Here is a 21,620-nt window from a genome sequence, read left to right on the forward strand (position 1 = left end):
GTAATAGATTAATAGCATGATGAACAATCTTATGAAAAGTCTTTATATTGAACCTACCCGTGCTCGTGAAAAAAAGGAGGAGATAGAGTGGTGCTACCTGTAACAGCCCCCGGGCCCCATCATAACTATCTCTTCTAACCGTCGTTCTGGTCATAAAATATGTTTTAAAGTAGTTGTTCGACCATTCAATGTATTTTTTGTCAATCAAACTAGTCAATAAAAAAATTCTAATAAAATAGATACTAAAAATATATTTCCAATTTTAACACATTTAGAAATCAATATGACCTTCAACAAATATGAAGGGAAGTGCAAAAATGACATAGTATGGTGAGAATAACAAAAAATGGCTAAATAGGATGAAATAAATGGGCTTGAAGGTGACAGATATTGTCGGTGGGGTCCACCTGTTGAACAAGGATTCTGATGTGTTTGCTGAGTGTGTGTTTCTTTGATTCATTCATTCATTCGTTGTTTTTTTGTTTCTGTTGTGTTGGGTTTGGGCGAAACCTCTGTACACTGTAACCCTTTCATCCCCTCTCTTTCGATTTGGGGGTTATTGCATTTCAATTCGGCAACCCTCTTTTTCGATTTCTGCAATGTCAAATTCAGATTCTCCTGTAGAAGATGACCCATCTCTTCAAGAAGAAGAGGATGATGATGACGAAGAAGAAGAAGAAATTGAACAAGTAGAAGAAGAAGAAGAAGAGGATCAAGAAGAGGAAGAGCAAGTTGAAGAAGAAGAAGAAGAAGAAGAAGAAGAAGAAGAAGTTGAAGAGGAAGAGGAAGAGGAAGAAGAAGTTGAAGAGGAGGAGGAGGAAGTAGAAACGGTGGAGGTTGAAGAGGAGGAGGAGGAAGATGAGGAAGAAGAAGCAATAGAGATGGAAGAGGATGAAGAACAAGAAACAGTAGTAGAGGACAAAGATGAAGTTCTAGATTCCATGCCTGTTCAACATAGAAAAGGTTTTTATGTTCATTCCTTTATGTTTTGATTATTGATTTAATTCATTACTTGCACATTTATTTTCTGTTTTAATTCATTTATTATGCCTGTTATTATTGATTAAATCCAGTACCTGCACATTTGATTTCCTTAATAAGTTTGGTAATCCGGTTTTGACACTGTATTGTGTCGAGTCGTTACAATTACAACTGAAACCGCTGCACCGGGGTTTCCCTTCAAACACCTTTACTAGTTAATTAGTTAATGGCATTGAATTTTGACAGGTAGTAGTATTGTGGAATGACTAGGTATGCCTTATAGAATAGGACATAGCCATGTTGAATATATCCTGGTTTTGTCTTAGGATCAGCTTGTTGTGTTTCTCCTAATTGAACCGATATCAGGTCTTGCTATACTTTGTCCTTGACCTTGGCAAAATCAAATATGTAGTGGCTTGAAGAAAGGCGATACAATCTTTTGCAGTTTATATAGAAGGAACTGGAGCTGAAGAAGAACCTCAGAGGTTATCAATGGCAAACTTCTGTAGCGTTCCACTCCATAGATGCATCTGACGTCCAACTTGAATCCATCTGCAAAGGAGGTGAACAACTCTGCATTGAGGCTGAACCACATAGTTATAGTTCTCAGAACAAATGAAGTTATAGACAAGATAACATTGAACCTGATAGGTCAATGTGGTGAAAGAACCTGATTCCGCTGAGCTGGAACCGGCTCATCAAAATTGCTTAGCTTTATTCAGTTGAATCCAGCTCCAATGAGTGAAGCCCAATTCTTCAATCAATTCTAAATTCATCATGTTCTTTTTACATGTTTAGCTGTGAACCTATCTTGTGTTTTACTGCTCTATGAAATTTTCATCATTTTTGAATTGTGATGTCGGTCTGGTCTGAATTTTTAAATTTTACCATTGCAGAAACAGTAGAGGTGGAAGAAGAAGAGGAGGAGGAGGAGGAGGAGGAGGAGGAGGAGGAGGAAGAGGAGCAGGAAGAGGAGGAGGAGGAGGAAGAAGAAGAAGAACTACAACAACAAGAAGAAGAAGAAGGAAAAGAAAAAGAAGAGGCAATAGTGATGGAAGAGGAGGAAGAACAAGAAACAGTAGTTGAGGAGAAAGATAAAGACAAAGATGAGGTTCCAGATTCTCTTCCCAATGCGGATAAACACAGCAAAGGTTTTTATATTCATTCCTTTATGTTTTTATTCTTGATTTAATCCATTACTTGCACATTTGTATTTTCTATTAATTCATTTATTATGCTTTTAATTATTGACTTGATCCAGTACTTGCACATTTGTTTTCCTTAATAAACCCTGTAACCTGGTTTTGACACTGTATTGTGGGTCATAACAGCTGCAACCGTTGCACCGAGGTTTCCCTTCAAGAACCTTTATTAGTTAATTAGTTAGTGGTATTGAATATTGATAGATAGTATGAGGGAGTAATTTTACGGAATGAGTAGGCATCCCTTATAGAATAGGAAATGGCACTGTTGAGTATATCCTGGGTTTGCCTTAGGATCAACTTGTGTTGTTTCTCTTAATTGAACCAATGCCAGATCTTGCTATACTTTGTCCATACTTTGTCCTTGCATTGGCAAAATCAATTCTCTAGTGTCTCGAAGAAAGGTGATACAGTTCTTTTGCAGTTCATATAGAAGGGACTGGAGCTGAAGAAGAACCTCAGAGGCTGGCAATACTAAACTTCTGTAGCGACTGACTCCATAGATGCATCTAACACCCAACTTGAATCCATCTGCAAAGGAGGTTGAAAACACGGCATTGAGGCTCAACAACATAGTTTTCGTAACAAACTAAGTCATAGACAATAAAACATGAATAAATTCATTTTTGCAAGTTTCAATGAACTTGATAGGTCAATGTGGTGAAAGAACCCAATTATGATGACCTGAAACCAGCTCATCAGAATTGCCTAGCTTTATTCAGTTGAATCCAGCTCCTTATGAGTGAAGCCCAATCCTTCAATCTTTAGTAATTTTAAATGTTGTGAATGTCAATTTGTCTATTAGTTCTAAACTCATCATGCTCTTTTTACATGTTTAGCTGTGAACCTATCTTGTGATTTATGAATTTTTTTCATCATTTTTGAATTGTGATGTTGGTCTGGGCTGAAGTTTTAAATTTTACTGCTGTAGAAATAGTAAAGGTGGAAGAAGAGGAAAAAGAAGCAATAAAGACGGAGGAGGAGGAAGAACAAGAAACAGCAATTGAGGAGGAAGAACCAGAAACAGCAGTTGAGGAGAAAGACAAAGACAAAGACGAGGTTCCAGATTCTCTTCCCGATGCGGATAAACATAGCAAAGGTTTTTCTATTAATAAGTTATTGGTTATGCTTTTATTCTTGATTTAGTCCACTACTTGGACATTTGTTTTCTTTGATAAATAAATCTTGTAACCTGGTTTTGACACTATTTTGCAAGTCGTAACAGCTGCAACGGTTGCACCATGATTTCCCTTCAAGCACCTTCATTAGTTAATGGCATTTTTTTGACCAAAGTATTAGTTAATGGTATTGAATATTGATAGGTATTGTATTGAATATATCCTGGTTTTGCCTTAGGATCAGTGTGTGTAGTTTCTCCTAATTGAACCAACTGTGGTTCTTGCTATAATTCATCCTTGAACTAAGGGAAAATCAACCCTGTAGGGGCTCAAAGAAAGATGATACAATTCTTTGCAGCTCATATAAAAGGGAGGGATTGAACCCAAAGAACCTCAGACAGAGGCTGCCAATACCAAACTTCTGTAGCATCCGATTCCACAGATGCATCTAACATCCAATCTGAACCTATCTGCAAAGGAGGTGAACAATGCTGCATTGAGGCTCAACCACATAGTTCTCATAATAAACGAAGCCATACACTAGAAAACATGTATAAACTCATCATTGCAAGTTTGCAATGGACCTGTTAGGTCAATGTTGTGAAAGATCCCACCTCTCATGTGCTGAAACCTAGCTTTATTTAGTTGAATCCAGCTCCAATGTGTGGAACTCAATCCTTCAATCTTTTGTAATTTTGAATGTTGTGATTGTCAATTTGTACATCAGTTCTAAACTCGTCATGCTATTTTACATGTTTAGTTGTGAACCTATCTTGTGCTTCATGAATTTTCCCATCATTTTTGAATTGTGATGTTGGTCTGGTCTGAATTTTAAATTTTTATAATTGTGGTTTGCTTTATTACTAAGTTCGAATTTTGAATATTTGCTGCCACATCATAAACTGTGTTTACATACTGTGATGTGTATTTTAAATATCACTTTTTGTATCAAGTAAACTTGTAAATTCAAAAGTTTACGAGTCAGGTCTTGTGGGAGATAATACACTTCCATCTACTGTCTCTTTGAATTGATTTTTTTTTTAAATGTTAGATTATTAGTTTTTCTACTGAGGATGTGGATTGAATCCTTGACCTTCTTATCACTCTACTCCTCTTTTTTTTTTTATAAGCATTATCACTCCACTCCTTAACTCTTCCACCCAAACCACCAAGTCATCCTTATATTCCCCTATATGAAATGCTTTATAGAAGAGGATTTGTTCCCTTCATAATTTAGCTCTTATTTTCTATTGTAGATTCAAGCCAGCATATGGAGCTTGATGAGAAAGAGGACAATTTGGGGTCAGTTTCTTCTGTGCCCGAGAACCCTGAAGTAATACGGCCAGAACATGATATGGACGGGAATGATGCCATGCTTAAAGCATCTGTTCCGTCACATGAGGAATTGACATTGAAAAAGGAGGAGTTCCCCTTGAAACAAGAAGTTTCGAGTCCTCCAAAACCAAGTGAAAACTTGATTCCTGCTGAAGATGGGAAAAATCAAGGCTTAAACGTTGATGTTGAAAATTCCGGACATCTTCAGAGGAAAATCTTTGGAGGATGCAGTGAACCAGATTGCAATACCAAAGTTTCTTTATCTGATGTTAAGGACATGGATTCTAGGGCCACCAAGTCATCTAGTGATATGGAAAAAGATGCGGTTACTGGAATCACGCCGAGGGGTAATTTTGTTGAAGATGCTGATGGCGGTCAGAACTCTCGGGAGAAAATTATGCAGTCAGAGACGGAGCCACGGGTTGATGTAAAACAAAAGCAGTCAAGGTCTGGTCACGGTAGTTCAGAATGTTCTTTTAAGTTTAATTACAATATGACCAAATTTAGTTTTCACTGCATGCCTTCTCTTTCAGAAGTAGCTTCTTTTACTTTAAAACCATGTTTAAATTAGTCCACACATAGTCTCTAACCAATATGTTTTGCTGATCAACTCTTCCTGGTAGTAGGATTAGAAGTCTGTCCCCCAGTGCTGCGATTAAAGATGGAAACAAAAGGCCTGCAATTACATGTGCTTTTTTCGCTCAAGGTTGGTGCATCAGAGGCAGTTCATGTAGCTTTCTTCATATAAAGGATAGTGTGAATAATACCGACCAGGGGGTTGAAGGAGATCTAGTTACTGCACATCAGAAGAGAGAATTGAAATTGGAAAAAGGTATAACAAATAACTTGTTTGGCCAACCTCTTCAGGTATCCCCTCTATGCATGTTTCTAATAAAAGTATTGCCCTGTAACAGGTGTTAAGGAAAATGTTGATAGGTCAAGAACGGTTAGTACTCCAGTTCCATTTACTGCTTTACAATTACATATAAGCATAGCTTTGCATTCTTCTGATTTTTCTTGCAAATGAGCTGCAGAATGAGGGAGAAGCAAGTCCAAGTTGGCATTCATCTCGTGAAAAGGAGAAGTTTCCAATGAGGGACAGCTTGTTTCCAGAGAATAGATCTGCATTTAATACATCAAACAATTATTTCGGCTCAAATCTTTCCTCATTTTCATCCCGTGAAGAGGGAATGACTGCTATTCGAAACCATCATATGTACAGAGGATATACATCCAGAGAAGATTTTAGTTCATCTTTAGGTGCAAGTGCTTTGGACTCTCAAAAGCTTTTGAACAGTGAGAAGGAATATCACACTCATAAGTCCTCTTTCTCTTCAGATTGGGAAGATTTGCATCGAGTTGGTTCATCTAGGGTTCCACCACATGCTAATGGATATAAACTAAAAACTGGCTCTCATGATTGGGAACCTTCTGTTCCATTTCGACCATCCTTTTTTATCACTTCTATGAATGTATCATCCCCCGGAGATCTTTATGACCCTCTACGTGATAGCGTTGAGATACCTAATATTGGAGACGGGTCTTTGAAAGCTTTTCTAATTCGAGGGTCATCTATCCAGGCTTCATCACAGGTACGGACATATGATGATTCTGCTGCAGGTGGGAAACACATGTCTGATCTTAATGATGAGAAAAGTTCTGTATCTTCACATAATAAAATTTATGAAAATGAGCCAAACAGAAGTTCTGTTCCTCGTGGGAACGATTCTCTTGCAACCAAAACAGAGATAACATCAGGAACTTGTGCAAACTACCATAATGGTAACATAGGTGTGGGACGACATGCCTTTGGTGCTGAAGATAGGACGGAAACAGTGAAAAAACGGACTGAGCCTGATGCCATGCATCATGGTGATGGATCAGAGCACAGAAAGAAGAAAGTAGCAAAGGATAATAAAATTCATGAAATGGAGGTTGACTTTCCGACGGATAGCAGTGTGCACAAAGAAACAAAGGCGCTGAAATTTTTTCGGCCAACCCTTGTTGATCTAGTGAAAGAGTTGCTAAAACCATTTTGGCACGAGGGTCGTGTCAGCAAGGATGCACATGTACTGATAGTTAAAAAATCAGTTGACAAGGTTATTAGCACTTTAGAGCCACACCAAATTCCGACCACTGAAGATACTGCTAAGCAATATGTTTCTTCATGTCGGCAGAAAATTGCGAAGTTAGTCCAGGTAAGTGTCCTTTTTTGTGCAGTGGTTGTGATTAAGAGTACACAGACTTTGTTGTTTGAATGTGGCTTGTCCTCCATTTGACAGAATATATTTTATTTGCAGGGATATGTCAATAAATATAGCAAACCTTGATATGCTAGCCCAAACACCTTTTTTGTACAGTTTCTGATAAGTTTGGCTGATTCCAATTCATGACAACTTCGGTCAGAGACTATCTGTTTCAAAGTCAAGGTTGATTTGGAATATTTTGAATTCTCTTTCAAGATGTTTGCTTCATTTTTTTCCCCGCACTTTCTCTTGCTTGTTCCATTCTAAAGTAAACTGGCTTGAATTGCATGGTTTATAAGGATATCTTATTTATTTTAATTTGCATAATTATGGTACTTATTTAGATATACTAGAAAATACCCGTGCATTCGCACGGGTCCGTGGATTTGTTTTTGTAAATATATTGGTGTACTGTGCTGTAGAGTTTAACAAATTGTGACATAGCTAGAGCTAGGGTTTTAAAAGTTGCAATATGTTGGAAAGGTTTCAAGGTCCCAATTGTCAATCTTAGCATTTATATTTTTCCCTGTTTCATATGTGTTTCTTGTTATCCCTATTGTTGCCGGAGAAAATTTTGTCAAGTAGCGGCAAGTGTAGTTTGGAAGTGTAGTTTTAAACTCAATAGTATTTATCATCTGAAAATATGAAGTGTAGTTTTGTTCTCGTATCAATTTATAAGGAAAAACTCAACTTTATGCACAAAGGTACTTGTTTCATTGTGCTTATTCGCAAATACTAATTTGTTTCATCATTTACACACAAGCTCATGTAGATGCTATTTTTCTCTTAAAACATAGTTTGGTAATTTTTTTATTTGGTTTATGACATTGGCATGTATAGTCTTGCTAGTTTGTGTGATGCATTATGTTCTAAATATTGTCTCCAATTTGTGAATTTCTAAAAGAAGTTTCATTTTGTCCCCATATAATACGATCTTGCTGTTCATATTTGAAACTACATATCACATCACATCACAGTTAAGACACACAGAAAAATCATTTTCAGCTATTAGATGATTTTTAGAATTTATCCTGATACAAATTTGAGCGGGAAAAAGTGATAAACAGGAATTCCAATGAAATGGATGTCTTTGATTATTAATCAAGGTACAATTTAACCATACACATTTTGGATCTTTTACTTTACCATTTTTTTTCCACATTTGGCCATCCCATAGTATCTCTTTAAATTAATTTAGGGTGTATTTAAATGATCAGTTCCACATGACATTCTTGGAATTTGATCATCTCATGTTATTTTGTAGGAAATGGCTTGATTCCATTAGATCAAAACATGATAAGGTAAATAATAATCAAAATTTTTCCATTCTGTTAATTTTTCGTGTATCTTTAATTCTTTTATGTATTCGTGATTATAATTGTTGAAGTTAGAGTTTTATTGGAAAGGAAGAAAAAAGACTTTGAGTTTTGAATATAGTTTTGATGTGATTAGTTATACTAACAGAAGACGCCAAACCATAATTAAATAGCGAAATAGATTATGATAGTAAATAAGAAATATGGAAACTGATCTTAATATGAAAACAATCCCATGAGAAGGAGAACAGAGGTTCAAGGTTTGCAAGAAGAAAGTTCTTATGGCTTCATGGAGAAGGAGAAGAACAGTGTTCTTCTGGGTTCGCGCAGAAGGAGACATACAGAGGAAAGCACACAAACTAGTGAGAACTGTACACGGAAGAAAGAGAAACAGAGTAAGAAGAAGAAATATGAGGAGTTGAGGACCTGTCGTTTGCTCGAGAAGAAGATATAAGTCACTTAAAATATATATATATATATATATATATATATATATATATATATATATATATATATATATATATATATATATAAAACCAATGTACCTTAAAAAAGGAACAATGGTTAAAATAAAGGATAATTCAGGGGTTTCGTTTGCAAACCCTTATAGCAGATGTGAAACGCGCAAACTAGGCACAATTTCTTTGCCATCTTGTCATGATTTATGGCTGTGACCGCCATACCTCTTTAATGTGCACAGCTGACCAAACGCTTTGCACCGGCCGCCGCCACACTGCTTTTCCGCGATCACCCGCTATAGCGGCATGATTGAAAATATAGTTGCCATTGGCAAGAAGAGTGAAGTTTCAAACTTTGGGGAACTCGTTAAAGAAAATAGTCAGACAGACCGCAAAGATGATAAGGATCTGATGCCATGTTGGAGTTAAATATGATTGATGATGATGATGATGATGTGATGTAAACAAAGCACTAAGCCTTATTTATACTTATACAAGACTCTGAATCCTAATTAAACAGGGAAACAAATAACCAAAAAGGATAGGATGAATTTGTAGAGAAGTTCTTTGCACAAAGAGAAAACTTGGGAGAGAAAAGAGGCATGACTTAGTGTGGGACTGTCGTTCTTTGAATAAAGAAAGAAGAGAAAGGATAAAATCTTTGAATCATGAATATAGTTAAATATGATAGTTGATCACGATTTGATGCGAACAAAGCACTGAGCCTTATTTACAAGACTCCAAATCTAAGCTTGTCTAAGATAATATCAAGATGTTATATAATATTTTCATATATGCTTAACAATAATAACTTGTAAAATGAATAAAAATAAAATTTATATGTATTTAATGATTAGAGAGAAGAGAGAACTTAATGAATTTGAGAAACTGAATGTATCTAATGATTACTGATAAGTTCTGTTAGTGTGAGTCTATATATAGTAAGTTAAAGACTAACTATTAGAGGTAGTTAGCCTAGGCTACAGCACTCCTAGAGTCGAAAAGAGAACCCAGGTTCAGACAACAGTTTTTCAATTCAAATAATGTAAATCAGTAGCTTGAGCTAAGATTGCATATTAAGCTTCAATGCTAGAACTTGCCACAGCTGTCTGTTTCTGTGATCACCTGGATTCCAGGAAATCAGATTGGGCTGATAATTAATTGCAGCCCCTGTAGCGGACTTGTGGGTCAGCAGCACAGTCCTTGAACCCAACGTGCGTCGTGAACTAGAGTGCTTCTCAGTCGTTCAAACCGGGTTGTTTGGGAGCCATATAATCACAGAAAAATAGTATATAAAAAAGTATTATCACAGAAAAATAGTATTATCACAGAAAAATAGTCAATAGCAAGCCATATAATCAGCAAGTTTATATAAAAAAGAACGTTTATAGCTTCGACTAAACCAAATAATATAGAAATGATAGAAAATATCCATAGCATAGAGGTTTATTATTTTGATCAGTTGATGCTAATATAACCTAATACTGCAGTAACTGACGCTGAAATGAAGCATGTCACTCGTACGCACACTTTTCACTTATAACTATAAAAAGGCAGATTCCTGATGACATTTTCTTGTCTTGCAAGAAATAATTGCATAAAGGATTAGTCTTGCATCAGTATATTTTGATGTTTTCTCTTTGAACAGTTTGTGCTTTAACAGCACCAGGCTTAACAGTTCGGCATTCTCGACATGGTGATAGAAAATTCTTTATTTTCTTGAAAAATCCTGTCTTCATCACACTGTTTTGCTTGTTAGTATGTTTGCTTGCTTTGCCAAGTTCATGATATTTCATATTGCTGCCTGTTTTCCCACTTGACATTTCACTACCAATATGAGTTGCTAGTAATGATCTCGAGGAACTGGTCGGATTTATGATCAAATTCTGAGTTGTTTGAAATGCAAATGCTTGTGGTTGAAGTTGACCATTGGAAATAAGCTGATCAGCAGGTGTGGTCTTGATTGGATTGACAGCCGAATTCAAGTTTGCTTTCGTGTTAGTAAACTCGAATTCTAGTTCATTTTTGCTTACTTGGAAGTGTTTAGTTTGGTTAGGTGGAGAAGGGAGTTTTGTTTGTTGGTCTTGAATAGAAACATAGCCACTAAAAGAAAGTGAGTCCATTGAAATGCTATCAGACACAAGTTTTGAGGGAAGCTTGTTTCCTTTTCGGGTATCCATTGATTCATGATCCAAAATGGTTATGCTGGTTGAAAACTTATACATGATGAAACTTGCCTCCTTCAAATTGTTTTATTTCTATTGACCCTTTTGAGAAGGAGGAAGGGTAAGCTCATTTATACAATTTACATTGTCAATTCTCTTTGATGCTGACAATTTAAGTACTTTCCGCCGTTCCGGCCTCTAATTTAAGTAGCCAATTGAACTGAGTTTATGAATGAAGTTTGTCATCTATCATTGGGGTTGTCACATAGAAGATTTGGCCCATACATATCTATAGAAGTGTCACAGTATTTGTGGATATTACCAAAGTATAGATAGTGGTATATCATAGTTATTTCTTTCTCAAGGTCATTGTCAAATCTTAAAATCTTAATAATCATATATGACATATTTATATCTTAAACTCTTGTCTTTATTGTGAGTGTCTTTTGGGTTTATGTGAGGCATTTCCACCCATAGCTTTTACTCAAACGGCTGATCCCACGAGGATGTTTGGCTAGTCTTGCTATTTGAAGAGTGAAGTGTGTTTTTTTGTTTTTTTTTTGTTTTTCACCACCAGTTGAATCTAGTTCGGGGGTCAGTTCTGGCATCAAGTAGTTCCAGCCCTCTCCCGATCGCAGTTGCGGGGGATCGAACCGCGGTCCTCCCTACCAAGTTCAGCGTCAATCACCACCGAACCAACTAACGATTGATAGAGTGAAGTGTGTTTTGTTTATTCATCTTTGATGTTTAATTATTATTGTTGAATGTTCACTGTCTTCTCCTATTATGGTTTTTAATTAACCTTGTTACATCACCGAGCGGCGGTGACGATTGTGGCTGAAACCAGGCTCTAGCCTTCATTCAAATGTTAGGTTGATTTCCATTTGCTAACAAGTGTATATGCTTGATTTCTTGAAGAGATACAAGTCTATTTGTGACTCTTCCTAGAGTTGAGAAATAATATTGCAATTGCACAATTTTTCATATATATAAACAAATTTAGCAAGGGAGCCACATCTCTATGTAAGACTAATGAAAATCACATAATCTCATTGAGAGCTTATTGTTAAATTGATGTATAGTTTTCAATGGAAGAATTTCATATTAAAATCTTAAGTTAAAACTAGTTTGAGTGAAATTTTCAATCAATTATCTAAGTCAATGTTTATTTTTTTGGGAGAAATAAATATGATTGTTACTCCTATAGTTTGTTGTTCATTTGGATTTCACAAGACTCGAAAGATTAATTTATGCAATTGTGCGTAAAAAATACCTAATTTACATTAAAAAATAACGTACCACAATTTTTTTTTATATTTTTCCAAATTAAATGTACAACCTAGAGATACCATCAAAAGTACTTAAGAGGAGGTTATTCTTGAAACCTACATAAGAATTTCTACATTTTTAACAAAGAAGTAAGCCATTGCCAACAGTTGGCTTCTTGAACTAGAGAGGTGTGACATCTCTCTTACCCTTTTTTAAATAATAAATGGACAAAACTTACATGCATTTTCATACATGCATTTCTTACTTTTCCACTCATAAAGAGGTGGTTATTTGTGTTTTTTCATTTTAAAAAAATAAAAGAAAATTTTTTTTAATAAAAAAAACTACCTCTTTGTGAGAGGAAAAGTAAGAAATGCATGTATGGAAATGCATGTAAGTTTTGTCCATAATAAATTTATCTCTTGCCTTTGCGGGGTTGCAGTTTCTTGCCGTAAAATTAGTCACAAATCTTTTAAAAAAATCTTTAAAAGTAATGATCATAAATCTTTTTAAAAAAAAATCTGAAAAAAATTCTTTAAAAGTGTAAAATTCCTTGTAATAATAATATATATTTTTTTTACATTGTTCACCCGTACTTCACAATTTCAACGCATTCTCTTATCATCCCATTAAGTCCTTACTCTTCGACTTTCTTTAATCAATAAAAAATTTGTTTATACACATTTGTGCATATCTTTACAAAAAAAAAACTGTGCATATACTTTTTTAAATAAAAATAGTTAAATAAAAATGTAATCTAAGAAAATAGTTAAAATAAGTTATTTTTTTTTAAATAAAAATATTGAGTTTTGGTTTTGATTAAACCCAACACTACAGTACATGTAACAAAAAAAAAAAAAACCGACAGTACACAATCCGTCCAGAGTCAAACTGCAAAACGGCGGTCTTGTATCCTTCACCAGTCGCCGCCGCCACTGGAACACAGGAAACCACCTCACCATCTCCTCTTGCCACTGTAAGTTGTGTTTTTAATCTCTTTCCATTTTGAATCTCCACTGCGTTGGTTTAATCTCCACCCTCTCCTCATGAATTTTAAATAGTGATGATTTTTTTTTTTTAAAGCCATATTGATGTTAGAACAAATTAGGGGTTTCATGAATTCCATGTGGTGATGAATTTGTCTTTAAGTGTCTGTCTAGATATTGAGTTCATTTGTTCTATTTCAGAACTATAGAGTAACAAAATTGAATGAATTTTATGTAATATGTTACAAACATTGTGATTTGTTTTCTGAGTTATGAGCTTAAACATTGTGAGTTATTACAACTTAGATGTTTCATTTTTTTGTATATTGCATACTTCGGTTTATTACTTTTAAGTATTACTTGCTTTATAAGTTTTAGTTTATTTTAGTGGCTATCCCTAACTTTTTGGCCTGTCTCCGCCACCGACATTAGGGATTTTTGCTGTTGAGGATCTGTTTCCATTACTTATTATTATTATTATTATTATTATTATTATTATTATTATTATTATTATTATTATTATTATTATTATCATGTGAAAGGTAAACCCTAGCTTGATTCTCATAAATTTTGCCATTTTATGGTGCAGCATGATGGAAAACTCCGAGCCACAGTCAAAGAAGAAAATGAAAAACAAAATGAAAATCAATACTGAACCAATGCCTGAACAGGTTCAAGCTAAAGTTGAAGTTGTCCGTTCCGATCCAGACAAAATGCCTCCATTTGTTGGTTATTTTCCTTCTGGATTTGATCCTGTTAAGCAAACGTTTGACTGGTATCCAAGTTTATCGAAACAAGCATATGGATAAGAGGGCTGAGCAGTGAGCTTGTTGTTTGTCCTGATGGGTGCTCGGTTGAATTCGTTGGAACGAGTCATGCGGGCGAGGCATCGGCTGGAAACCAATCAATGTATGCGCTTGGTGTCTTTGACAGGGAAGCTCAGACACTTAAAATTATGCATGTTGGTGCTAATAAGGTAAGCTTGCGACGAAATGTAAAGAAATAAGTTATTGTTGATGTTTCGGAATTTGTTATTGTGTTGTGTTGATTTGTTGGTGTTGTGTAGATATTCAGATTGGAACCAAAAGTTAAAGGTTTGGAATGTAGCATGCCGCCTCCGACTCCAACTGTGGAAGAGATGAGTCCGGATCAGTGGACAGAGAAAAGGCGAAAGACTGATGCTATTTTCGGAAGTATGAGGCAAATTGTGATGGTATATTTTGATTCCTGTTTTTACCTTATTTTCTAGCTGTGCTAACAAGTAATTACATGACAATCCTTATTTCAGTGTGATTTTTTTTTGGCAAATTTAGCAAGTGACACATGAATCTAAGCTTAGAGGTGAAAAATAAGAGAATACTAGTATACAATACCACAAATTTATGGTTGGATTGGAAAAACACTTTAAATTTCAAAATCATTGGACTTCACTTTTCAATACTGCCAACCAATTGTTTATTTTAAGATTTGACTTGCACATTTTGATCACAACCAAAACACCCTTTGTAGGATAAGATTGTACTTTGTATGATTTGACCGCTGATCGTTAGAAAGGGAAAATATTGTGTTCTTATTTATTTTAATTAGCCCGTTGGTGATGTTTGTTGTCTTGGATGAATTTTTGTTCTCAACATATTGTCGGTAATTCAATCTCAAAAGTTAGCTTAAGAATTGCAAGGATTAATTGGGCCATATCTCTAGTCCATGTGGGATCTCAACATTCAGAATATGTTCTGCTGTTGAGCTTGTTCTGTTTTAAGTTGCAATTTGATATCCTAGTAGCTTTGTTAAATTATCTGCTTTAATTCCCATAAAGGAGTTGAATAGTTTTGCATGAATTCTACAACTCTTAACTTTGGGCAACAACTGTAAGTTCTGGTTTTCTCCTTACATGATTTCTTTGATATAGTAAACCTTCCTAGAGTACGTAATTTATCTTGTGATTATTGGAAAGGGTTGGAATACATGACCAAAAAGAAAAATAGGAGACATATTATGCCGTGGCATTAGGTAGTATTTATAGGTGAGGATATCACTGTTGAATTTAAGTGATCGAGTCTTCTATTAATTAGCATTCAACAAGGTATACCTGATTTTTATTGGAATTGTTTTATACTAATATTGGAATTTGTATTATTCTGCAGAATAATAAGTGGGAGGAAATCAGAATAGATGAAGAACCTGAAGCTAAAGAGAATCTGGCTGAGAAAATGAAAAATGTTGAAGTAAAAGAATCTGTTCTCGCAAATACAGAAGCTCATGTTACTCGCCATATACCACCATATAATGCTTCTGCAACTACACCTCAGGAGGCTTATGTATTGGACCAAATCATCCTTTCAGAAGAATGGAATCATCTTCAAGACATTTATTATACTTTGCGGAAGGGAGAAGCAGCAGACTTCAGTATTTATCCAACTTTTATCCGCAACAGGATTGACAGATTAAAGAAGATTGAGGTATTTATACAGATATGAACATTTTGCTTAAAAGATAACTTTGGAGTTCCTAATCATTGGTCACTGGAACCGTAAAATAGTTTTGCTTTGCCAGTAATACTATACTTGCTTATATTGTTATTGAACGACTTGTATTACAAAATATATTTTAAAAGCGTCCAATCTTTAATCAACGATCAATATACCTTGACCTGCTTGTTTTTTGTTTTAATGGCAGGGAATCTGTGTCTGTGCTTTTTAGCATAAAGTTTTATTTTCTGAGATTTGTTTTTCCTTGTTAAATTATTATATCCGTAATCTATTGTCTATATTTACAGGACGAGTCTGAAAAGATGAAGCTTTCTTGCATACTCTCATTCATCAATCATCTTGTCAAATTCAAAGATCAACACAGCATGGATGGTGTTTCTTCTTCAAAGCAACATAAGATTCCCAACATTCTACGTCATAGATTTTCGACAATGTTTGCTGTTTCTGAATCAAGAAGGATGCCACCTGAAAAGATTAATCTTCTCATTTCTTATATTTTGGTGCTGACACTTTTCTCCGACGAATTTCAGACTGACTACAGCGATATATCAAAGGATTTAAGGATGAATAAAGGACCGGTGAAACAAATCTATGAGCATTTGGGTTGCAAAATTTTAAAACAGAGGCCTTTCTATGCCACACTTCCTATCCCTCTTACATTTCCTCAGTTAAGGCAAAAGAAGAGGCTGAAAAAGAATTGATCACTTTTTAAGTCTGCTTTTGTTACTATTAAGCAAATCAAGTTGTTTGTTAGTCATTTTGATGCAGTGATGTCAAATTTTGTTATCAACCTTAGGAGTTGTTAGATACTTTAGTTTCTTTTTTTTTTTTTTTTTTAATTTGATAACACTTGAACTAGGATATTCTTCAAAGGTAAATTGCCCCATCTATTTTGCCACTCCTATAAATTATCTTTGAAAGTTTACCTGATATTTAATTAAAACTAGTTATATGACTAAATTTGCAAGTGATATCTTCAAGCTAACTTGACTTCACTTGAATTTTTTTTGTTTTCACCACCAATTTAATCTGGTTCAGAGGTTAGTTCTGACATCAATTACTTGAAAATTTATTTCCAACTAATTTACCTACAATGCCTAAGTCCATCATACTATACTAATTTAACACAAACAAATTCATTATTCTAATCAAGTTGATGATGGGATAATGGTCACTTTTCTTCCTTGGGGGGTAATTATGATAATTCACACTATTGCATGATTAATGTCTGCATTATTATTAAAATGGAGTGTATTGATTATGTCTTTCCCACAAAGATTAAATCTATTAAAATGGTTGTGGAAATTCTATACCAATAACATCATAAAAGAAGAAAATGTGGGGTGTATTGATTATGATTTCAAATAGTTAATTATAAATGATCCTTGCATCTTGCTATTATAGTAGAAAATTCAAATAAATCTAATGCTAATGCATATACACACATCTCCCTAAAAGAAAACATATCAACAAGAGTGGATCCATATCAACTATCCCACATATATCCAATTTCGGTGGACCCCACATTGTTATCAAGAATAGGGCAAAGGACAAGCCAAGTGTACATTTTTATTTGTACATTTGTGAGGTGACCCACAACTCACTATAAAGATATTAATATAGAGGGTCCCTAGTCTTCATCCTTATCTAATTTCCTCTCACTATTTCCAACCCTTGTTAATTTTACTATATTGCCACTCAATAATATCTCCTCAAAATAACTTACACTTGGAAGCAAGATAACACTTGATCAATTTTAACCGTAGATATTTTAAGCATCACTCTCTCTAGTTTCTATATATAGAGTGTGTATACACATACCTTTGTTATAAGAACCCTCTCATATTAGATATTTATCATCAATATTAATTTCATACAAAGTCTTAATTCCAAAATGTTAGACAAACTTTGGGATGATGTTGTTGCTGGCCCTCAACCTGAGCGTGGCCTTGACAAGCTTAGGAGACTCACAACCAACATCAAAGGTATAATAAAAACATTAAATTCATAATAATTTTCCTAAGTCCTAACCATAATATATAAATATATGCACAACTAAATATAATTTTAGATCTATGTCATGATGTACATGTTGTATGATATTAAGGTTGTATAATTAAATTTGAATTTGGATGTAGTGGATGAAGGAGGAAGTAGTCAATTAGTGAGGAATTCATCGTTGCCGACAACACCGACGACACCAGCGACTCCGACGACGCCTCAATCGGCACGTAAAGTTGACAACGTTTGGAGGAGCGTGTTCAATCCTGGAAGTAACTCTGCTACTAGGAGAATTGGTGCTGATGTTTTTGACAAACCACTCCCCAACACCCCCACTGTCTATGATTGGTATGATCTACATATTTACTTATCCAACCACTTATATTTTCATGCATATACTCCATCCGATCTTTAGTATGAGATTTTCTATATTTATGAATCAGACACATTAAATATTCTATAAAATTAAAAAGTAAATTTTTTCTTATATGCCCCAAATAAATAGAGTATATGAGTATATAATTATGATCATGATATTAATATTGCTTATTTTGCACTCCTTTTCTTACTAGAGAAAGAAGTTGGGGATCAAGTAAATTTTATTTATAATCAAATTATTAAATTTAAATTATTAAGCTTGAGATCTGAACCATATGATTTGATAATTACACGAGTGCATTTAGTTAGTGACAATAAAGAATCTTTCTCGAAAGAAGAACTATATATGGGATATGAACCGTTAGATCTTTCGAAAATCTTCGATCTAGGCTCCGATTTCATGATGTATTAAATTTAAAGAGCTGTTTGTGATTATGGTTGGTGCTAATATGAATTGGGTTGTATGTAATTGCAGGATGTACAGTGGAGACACAAGGAGCAACCATCGCTAAGGTGGCGGTCAACCTCCCATATGGCATGTAAATATCGTTGTGCTGTTCATCGTCTTGCCACGTGTCTGCATCAACATCACGTGTCGTGATCTGATTGTTCGTTGTATCGTGTTCTTTTTTCTTCATATAAGCATCTAATCTGAATCTCTGAATGTAAAATGCTTAAAATAATAATTAGTAGTATGCTTTAATTTCCTTGTATTTGAGTTTTGTTATATCTAGTTCTTCCCTTAATCGGTTTATCTTGCTTCTTTGCTTTTTCTCCTTCAGTTAAGTGATGGTTAATCTACTATAGAATTAAAATAAAAGTGTGTTAGCCTCTATCCTAATATTGTAAGACATGTGGCGAGTAGTGACATGGTGTGATAATGAATGTAACTATGCAATTTGGTAAAAGATTGGATTGTAACAATTTTATAGATTGGACATTGGAGTTATAATAACTCATACTGAAGTGTCATGACTCATGATACAAGTTTCATCTTGACCGTCTATTATAATAATTCAGCTGAGATATATACTTATCCTAATCTCTTAGCAATAATTAAAGTTTTGCAGGCAAAGTCACTAGGCTTGATCTAGTGGTGAGAAGTTTGAGTAGTATCTTATAAGTTTGAGGTTCGATTCCCAGCTCATTGTAAATAAAAAAAAATAAAGTTTTGCGGGCCACCAACACCAAGTCCTTTTATAAGTGACAAATAAAATATGATGTAATGGAGATACTGAGAGCTTCATCTTATCCTTCATTTTTTTTAAAAAAATAATTTGGTGGTGAATTTTTTTACTCTTAAGATGAATAAGTTAAATGTTAAGAGTTTAAATCTCAATTCTTACATATATATATATATATATATATATATATATATATATATATATATATATATATATAATGTAATGTTTGTACCAATTAAACTAAATTTATAAAAATATTCTTAGGATCTGTTTGGTTCGGAGGTTTTGGAAGGGAGGAGATATTTTAAATTAAGGTGACTACTTCTCTACCCTCACATAAATTGAGGGTATATGCCCTATGCTGACATGACCAATCAAATTCAGCCATATATGTGTCCAAGTCAAACATAAATATTTTTTTATCAAAATATAATTTTGACTACTTTAATTTTCAAATAATTATACTTTAGGTTACTACTTTTCATTAATTATATTTTAGGTTACACATATTCTTATCATTTACTAAAAAACACTTTTCACAAATCATATTCATCTTTTCTTACGTATTCATCTTTTCTTAAGATCAAATTTTTTCATCGGCGCTTCGCTTGTCGCCGCCGCTTCACTTGTCGTCGTCGCTTCGATTTAATTCCTTGAGGAATTTGTAATTGCTATTTGAATTGTTAAATTGACAAATAATGATTAAAACGTACAAGAGAATAAAAAATAAAATCAATGTTATCTAGATGAACCGATTCTGGAACAAACGTAGCCGAAACAAAATTCTGAAAGACAATTGTGAAGAGACCGATGATGGAGAAGTGATTCCGGAGCCTAAGGAAGCGGCGATCTTCAAGGATCACAAGTGAAGCAGGGACGACGACAAGTGAAGCAGCGGCGACAAGCGAAGCGCCGACGAAAAATTTGATCTTACGAAAAAAAAAAGATGAATCCGTAAGAAAAGATGAATAATATTTTTGAAAAGTGTTTTTTTAGTAAAGGATAAGAATATGTGTAAGCTAAAATATAATTAGTAACAAGTAGTTATTTAAAAATTAAAGTAGTCAAAATTATTTTTGGTAAAAAATGATTTGTGTTTGACTTGGATACATATGGCTGAATTTAATTGGTGTCATGTCAGCATAGGGTACTTAGCTCCATTTATGTGAGGGTTAATTAGAAAAAACCTTAAATTAATTGTGTTTGATTCAATTTTTAGGAGAGGAGGGGAGGTGAGAGGAGGTGAGCAAAATCCCTCAAAATCCCAATTTTTGTTTCACCCCAAATTGGGGGGATTTGGAGGGGAGGGGAGTGAAGGAGAAAGATATCATTACAATTTTAATTATTTTGACATAATTGTCCTCATAATTATTTTAAAATGTCAAAATCATCTCATGTTGACTTTTATATGTTTTGCAGTTTTGCTAATACAATTTATTTACTTTTTGTTTATTTTTAATGAGCCTCCTAAAGAGTGTATTAAGAGTATTATTTAAAGTTTTATATAAATAAATTATTTATTGAAAAATTAAATATTTGATTTTAATGTACAATTTTTTATAAAAATTTACACACAATTTTGGATTTAGATAAAGATGCTCAATCTAATAAAATTATCAGCTGAGTTAGAATTCACAAATTTACACTTAGTATTTTTATTATTTTTTGGGAGGATCTTATTGCTAATTTGAATATTGACGATAAGAGATTTGTCACCGGTATCATCTAATCCTTGACTTTTATTTTGTTGAGCTACTTCATTTTATTTTATTCTTTGTAAAAAATAACCTCCTAAGGAGTGTATTAAGATTTAAGAGTATTATTTAAAGATATTTTTAAGTAAATATTATTAAAAATATCAACGATGAATTGATCAAAGTGGTAAGGGTCTTGGTTCTTTTAAATATGTGATCATATGTTCGATTTCTGGCTCATGCGTATGAAAAAAATTCGGTTGGAAGAGAGAACTCACCTTGTGTGTCTCACAGGTTCCCCGATGGAGATTAATCATTGCTAATGACGGTGGTAACTTCGTACCCAATGTCTTTGGCCAGCAAGAGGCCCTTGAATGTCAGATGAACCTTGAATGAAGCCTGAGAAGTTTGCAAGATAGTGACCAAATGTGTTTCTAATAATGCCTCCAAATCCAGATCGAACGGCAGAATCGAGGCAACTTCCGTCCACATTAAAAATGACACAAGAATAGTTATTATTGTTCCACTTGATATATCTATCAACTAGCCCGTCACTTGAAGTGGGGGAGAAACAATTTCTGAAGGATTCAACCAAAGTTCAGATGTTGAAGGAGAGCCGGCCGAAGGACCAAGTCTCACTGTTTATGTACATCAGGTTGCAATGTCTGCAAGACCACCAGACACCGACCAAGAAAGTGAGAGCCGGTGAACCTATGACACTCAACATGAGCCAATCGTACACATCCAAATTTGAGAAGAAATCCTGATTGTGAAAATTAATGTGGTTCCAAAGGCTAC

General features: G+C 34.3%; 4 protein-coding genes across 7 annotated transcripts; 3 read left to right on the top strand and 1 right to left on the bottom strand.

Moving 5' to 3' along the window:
- Positions 1 to 204: 204 nt before the first annotated feature.
- On the top strand, positions 205 to 7,413 carry LOC123905511 (protein FRIGIDA-ESSENTIAL 1-like). 4 transcript variants are annotated; one of them, XM_045955144.1, is made up of 9 exons: positions 804 to 821; positions 852 to 963; positions 1,878 to 2,132; positions 3,115 to 3,282; positions 4,558 to 5,083; positions 5,260 to 5,468; positions 5,551 to 5,582; positions 5,671 to 6,834; positions 6,937 to 7,413. In XM_045955144.1, the coding sequence occupies exons 2-9, from the start codon at positions 882 to 884 to the stop codon at positions 6,964 to 6,966; spliced, it is 2,466 nt and encodes an 821-aa protein (XP_045811100.1). In that variant the 5' UTR covers positions 804 to 821; positions 852 to 881; the 3' UTR covers positions 6,967 to 7,413. The 4 variants fall into 4 exon arrangements, with proteins under 4 accessions (XP_045811099.1, XP_045811097.1, XP_045811098.1 ...); XM_045955143.1 differs by having other exon boundaries at positions 205 to 963; positions 1,884 to 2,132; XM_045955141.1 differs by having other exon boundaries at positions 206 to 963.
- A 2,582-nt stretch (positions 7,414 to 9,995) lies between these two features.
- LOC123905512 lies at positions 9,996 to 10,933 on the bottom strand. Its single transcript, XM_045955145.1, has one exon. The coding sequence runs from the start codon at positions 10,879 to 10,881 to the stop codon at positions 10,273 to 10,275; it is 609 nt and encodes a 202-aa protein (XP_045811101.1). The 5' UTR covers positions 10,882 to 10,933; the 3' UTR covers positions 9,996 to 10,272.
- Positions 10,934 to 12,937: 2,004 nt separating this feature from the next.
- Positions 12,938 to 16,490, top strand: LOC123905513 (DNA-directed RNA polymerase I subunit rpa49-like). Its single transcript, XM_045955146.1, is given in 7 exon segments — positions 12,938 to 13,066; positions 13,666 to 13,842; positions 13,844 to 13,889; positions 13,891 to 14,052; positions 14,143 to 14,289; positions 15,221 to 15,535; positions 15,853 to 16,490. Coding segments are annotated over 6 exon segments (1,260 nt in total). The 5' UTR covers positions 12,938 to 13,066; position 13,666; the 3' UTR covers positions 16,267 to 16,490.
- Positions 16,491 to 17,209: 719 nt separating this feature from the next.
- Positions 17,210 to 18,657, top strand: LOC123905514 (dormancy-associated protein 1). Its single transcript, XM_045955147.1, has 3 exons — positions 17,210 to 17,550; positions 17,704 to 17,914; positions 18,420 to 18,657. Exons 1-3 carry the CDS (start codon positions 17,460 to 17,462, stop codon positions 18,454 to 18,456), a joined length of 339 nt encoding a protein of 112 aa, XP_045811103.1. The 5' UTR covers positions 17,210 to 17,459; the 3' UTR covers positions 18,457 to 18,657.
- The last annotated feature ends 2,963 nt before the right edge of the window (positions 18,658 to 21,620 follow it).

Source organism: Trifolium pratense, linkage group LG2 (assembly GCF_020283565.1).
Source record: "Trifolium pratense cultivar HEN17-A07 linkage group LG2, ARS_RC_1.1, whole genome shotgun sequence".
Lineage (NCBI taxonomy): Eukaryota > Viridiplantae > Streptophyta > Magnoliopsida > Fabales > Fabaceae > Trifolium > Trifolium pratense.

What these genes read in the sequence shown, in the direction of transcription:
- LOC123905511 (XM_045955141.1), top strand. Translation starts at nt 600, where the DNA reads ATGTCAAATTCAGATTCTCCTGTAGAAGATGACCCATCTCTTCAAGAA. An exon ending in AGAATTGAAATTGGAAAAAG is followed by an intron (nt 5,469 to 5,550) that starts GTATAACAAATA and finishes GCCCTGTAACAG; the next exon opens with GTGTTAAGGAAAATGTTGAT. An exon ending in ATGTTGATAGGTCAAGAACG is followed by an intron (nt 5,583 to 5,670) that starts GTTAGTACTCCA and finishes AATGAGCTGCAG; the next exon opens with AATGAGGGAGAAGCAAGTCC.
- LOC123905512 (XM_045955145.1), bottom strand. Translation starts at nt 10,881, where the DNA reads ATGTATAAGTTTTCAACCAGCATAACCATTTTGGATCATGAATCAATG.
- LOC123905514 (XM_045955147.1), top strand. Translation starts at nt 17,460, where the DNA reads ATGTTAGACAAACTTTGGGATGATGTTGTTGCTGGCCCTCAACCTGAG. An exon ending in ACTCACAACCAACATCAAAG is followed by an intron (nt 17,551 to 17,703) that starts GTATAATAAAAA and finishes ATTTGGATGTAG; the next exon opens with TGGATGAAGGAGGAAGTAGT. An exon ending in ACCCCCACTGTCTATGATTG is followed by an intron (nt 17,915 to 18,419) that starts GTATGATCTACA and finishes ATGTAATTGCAG; the next exon opens with GATGTACAGTGGAGACACAA.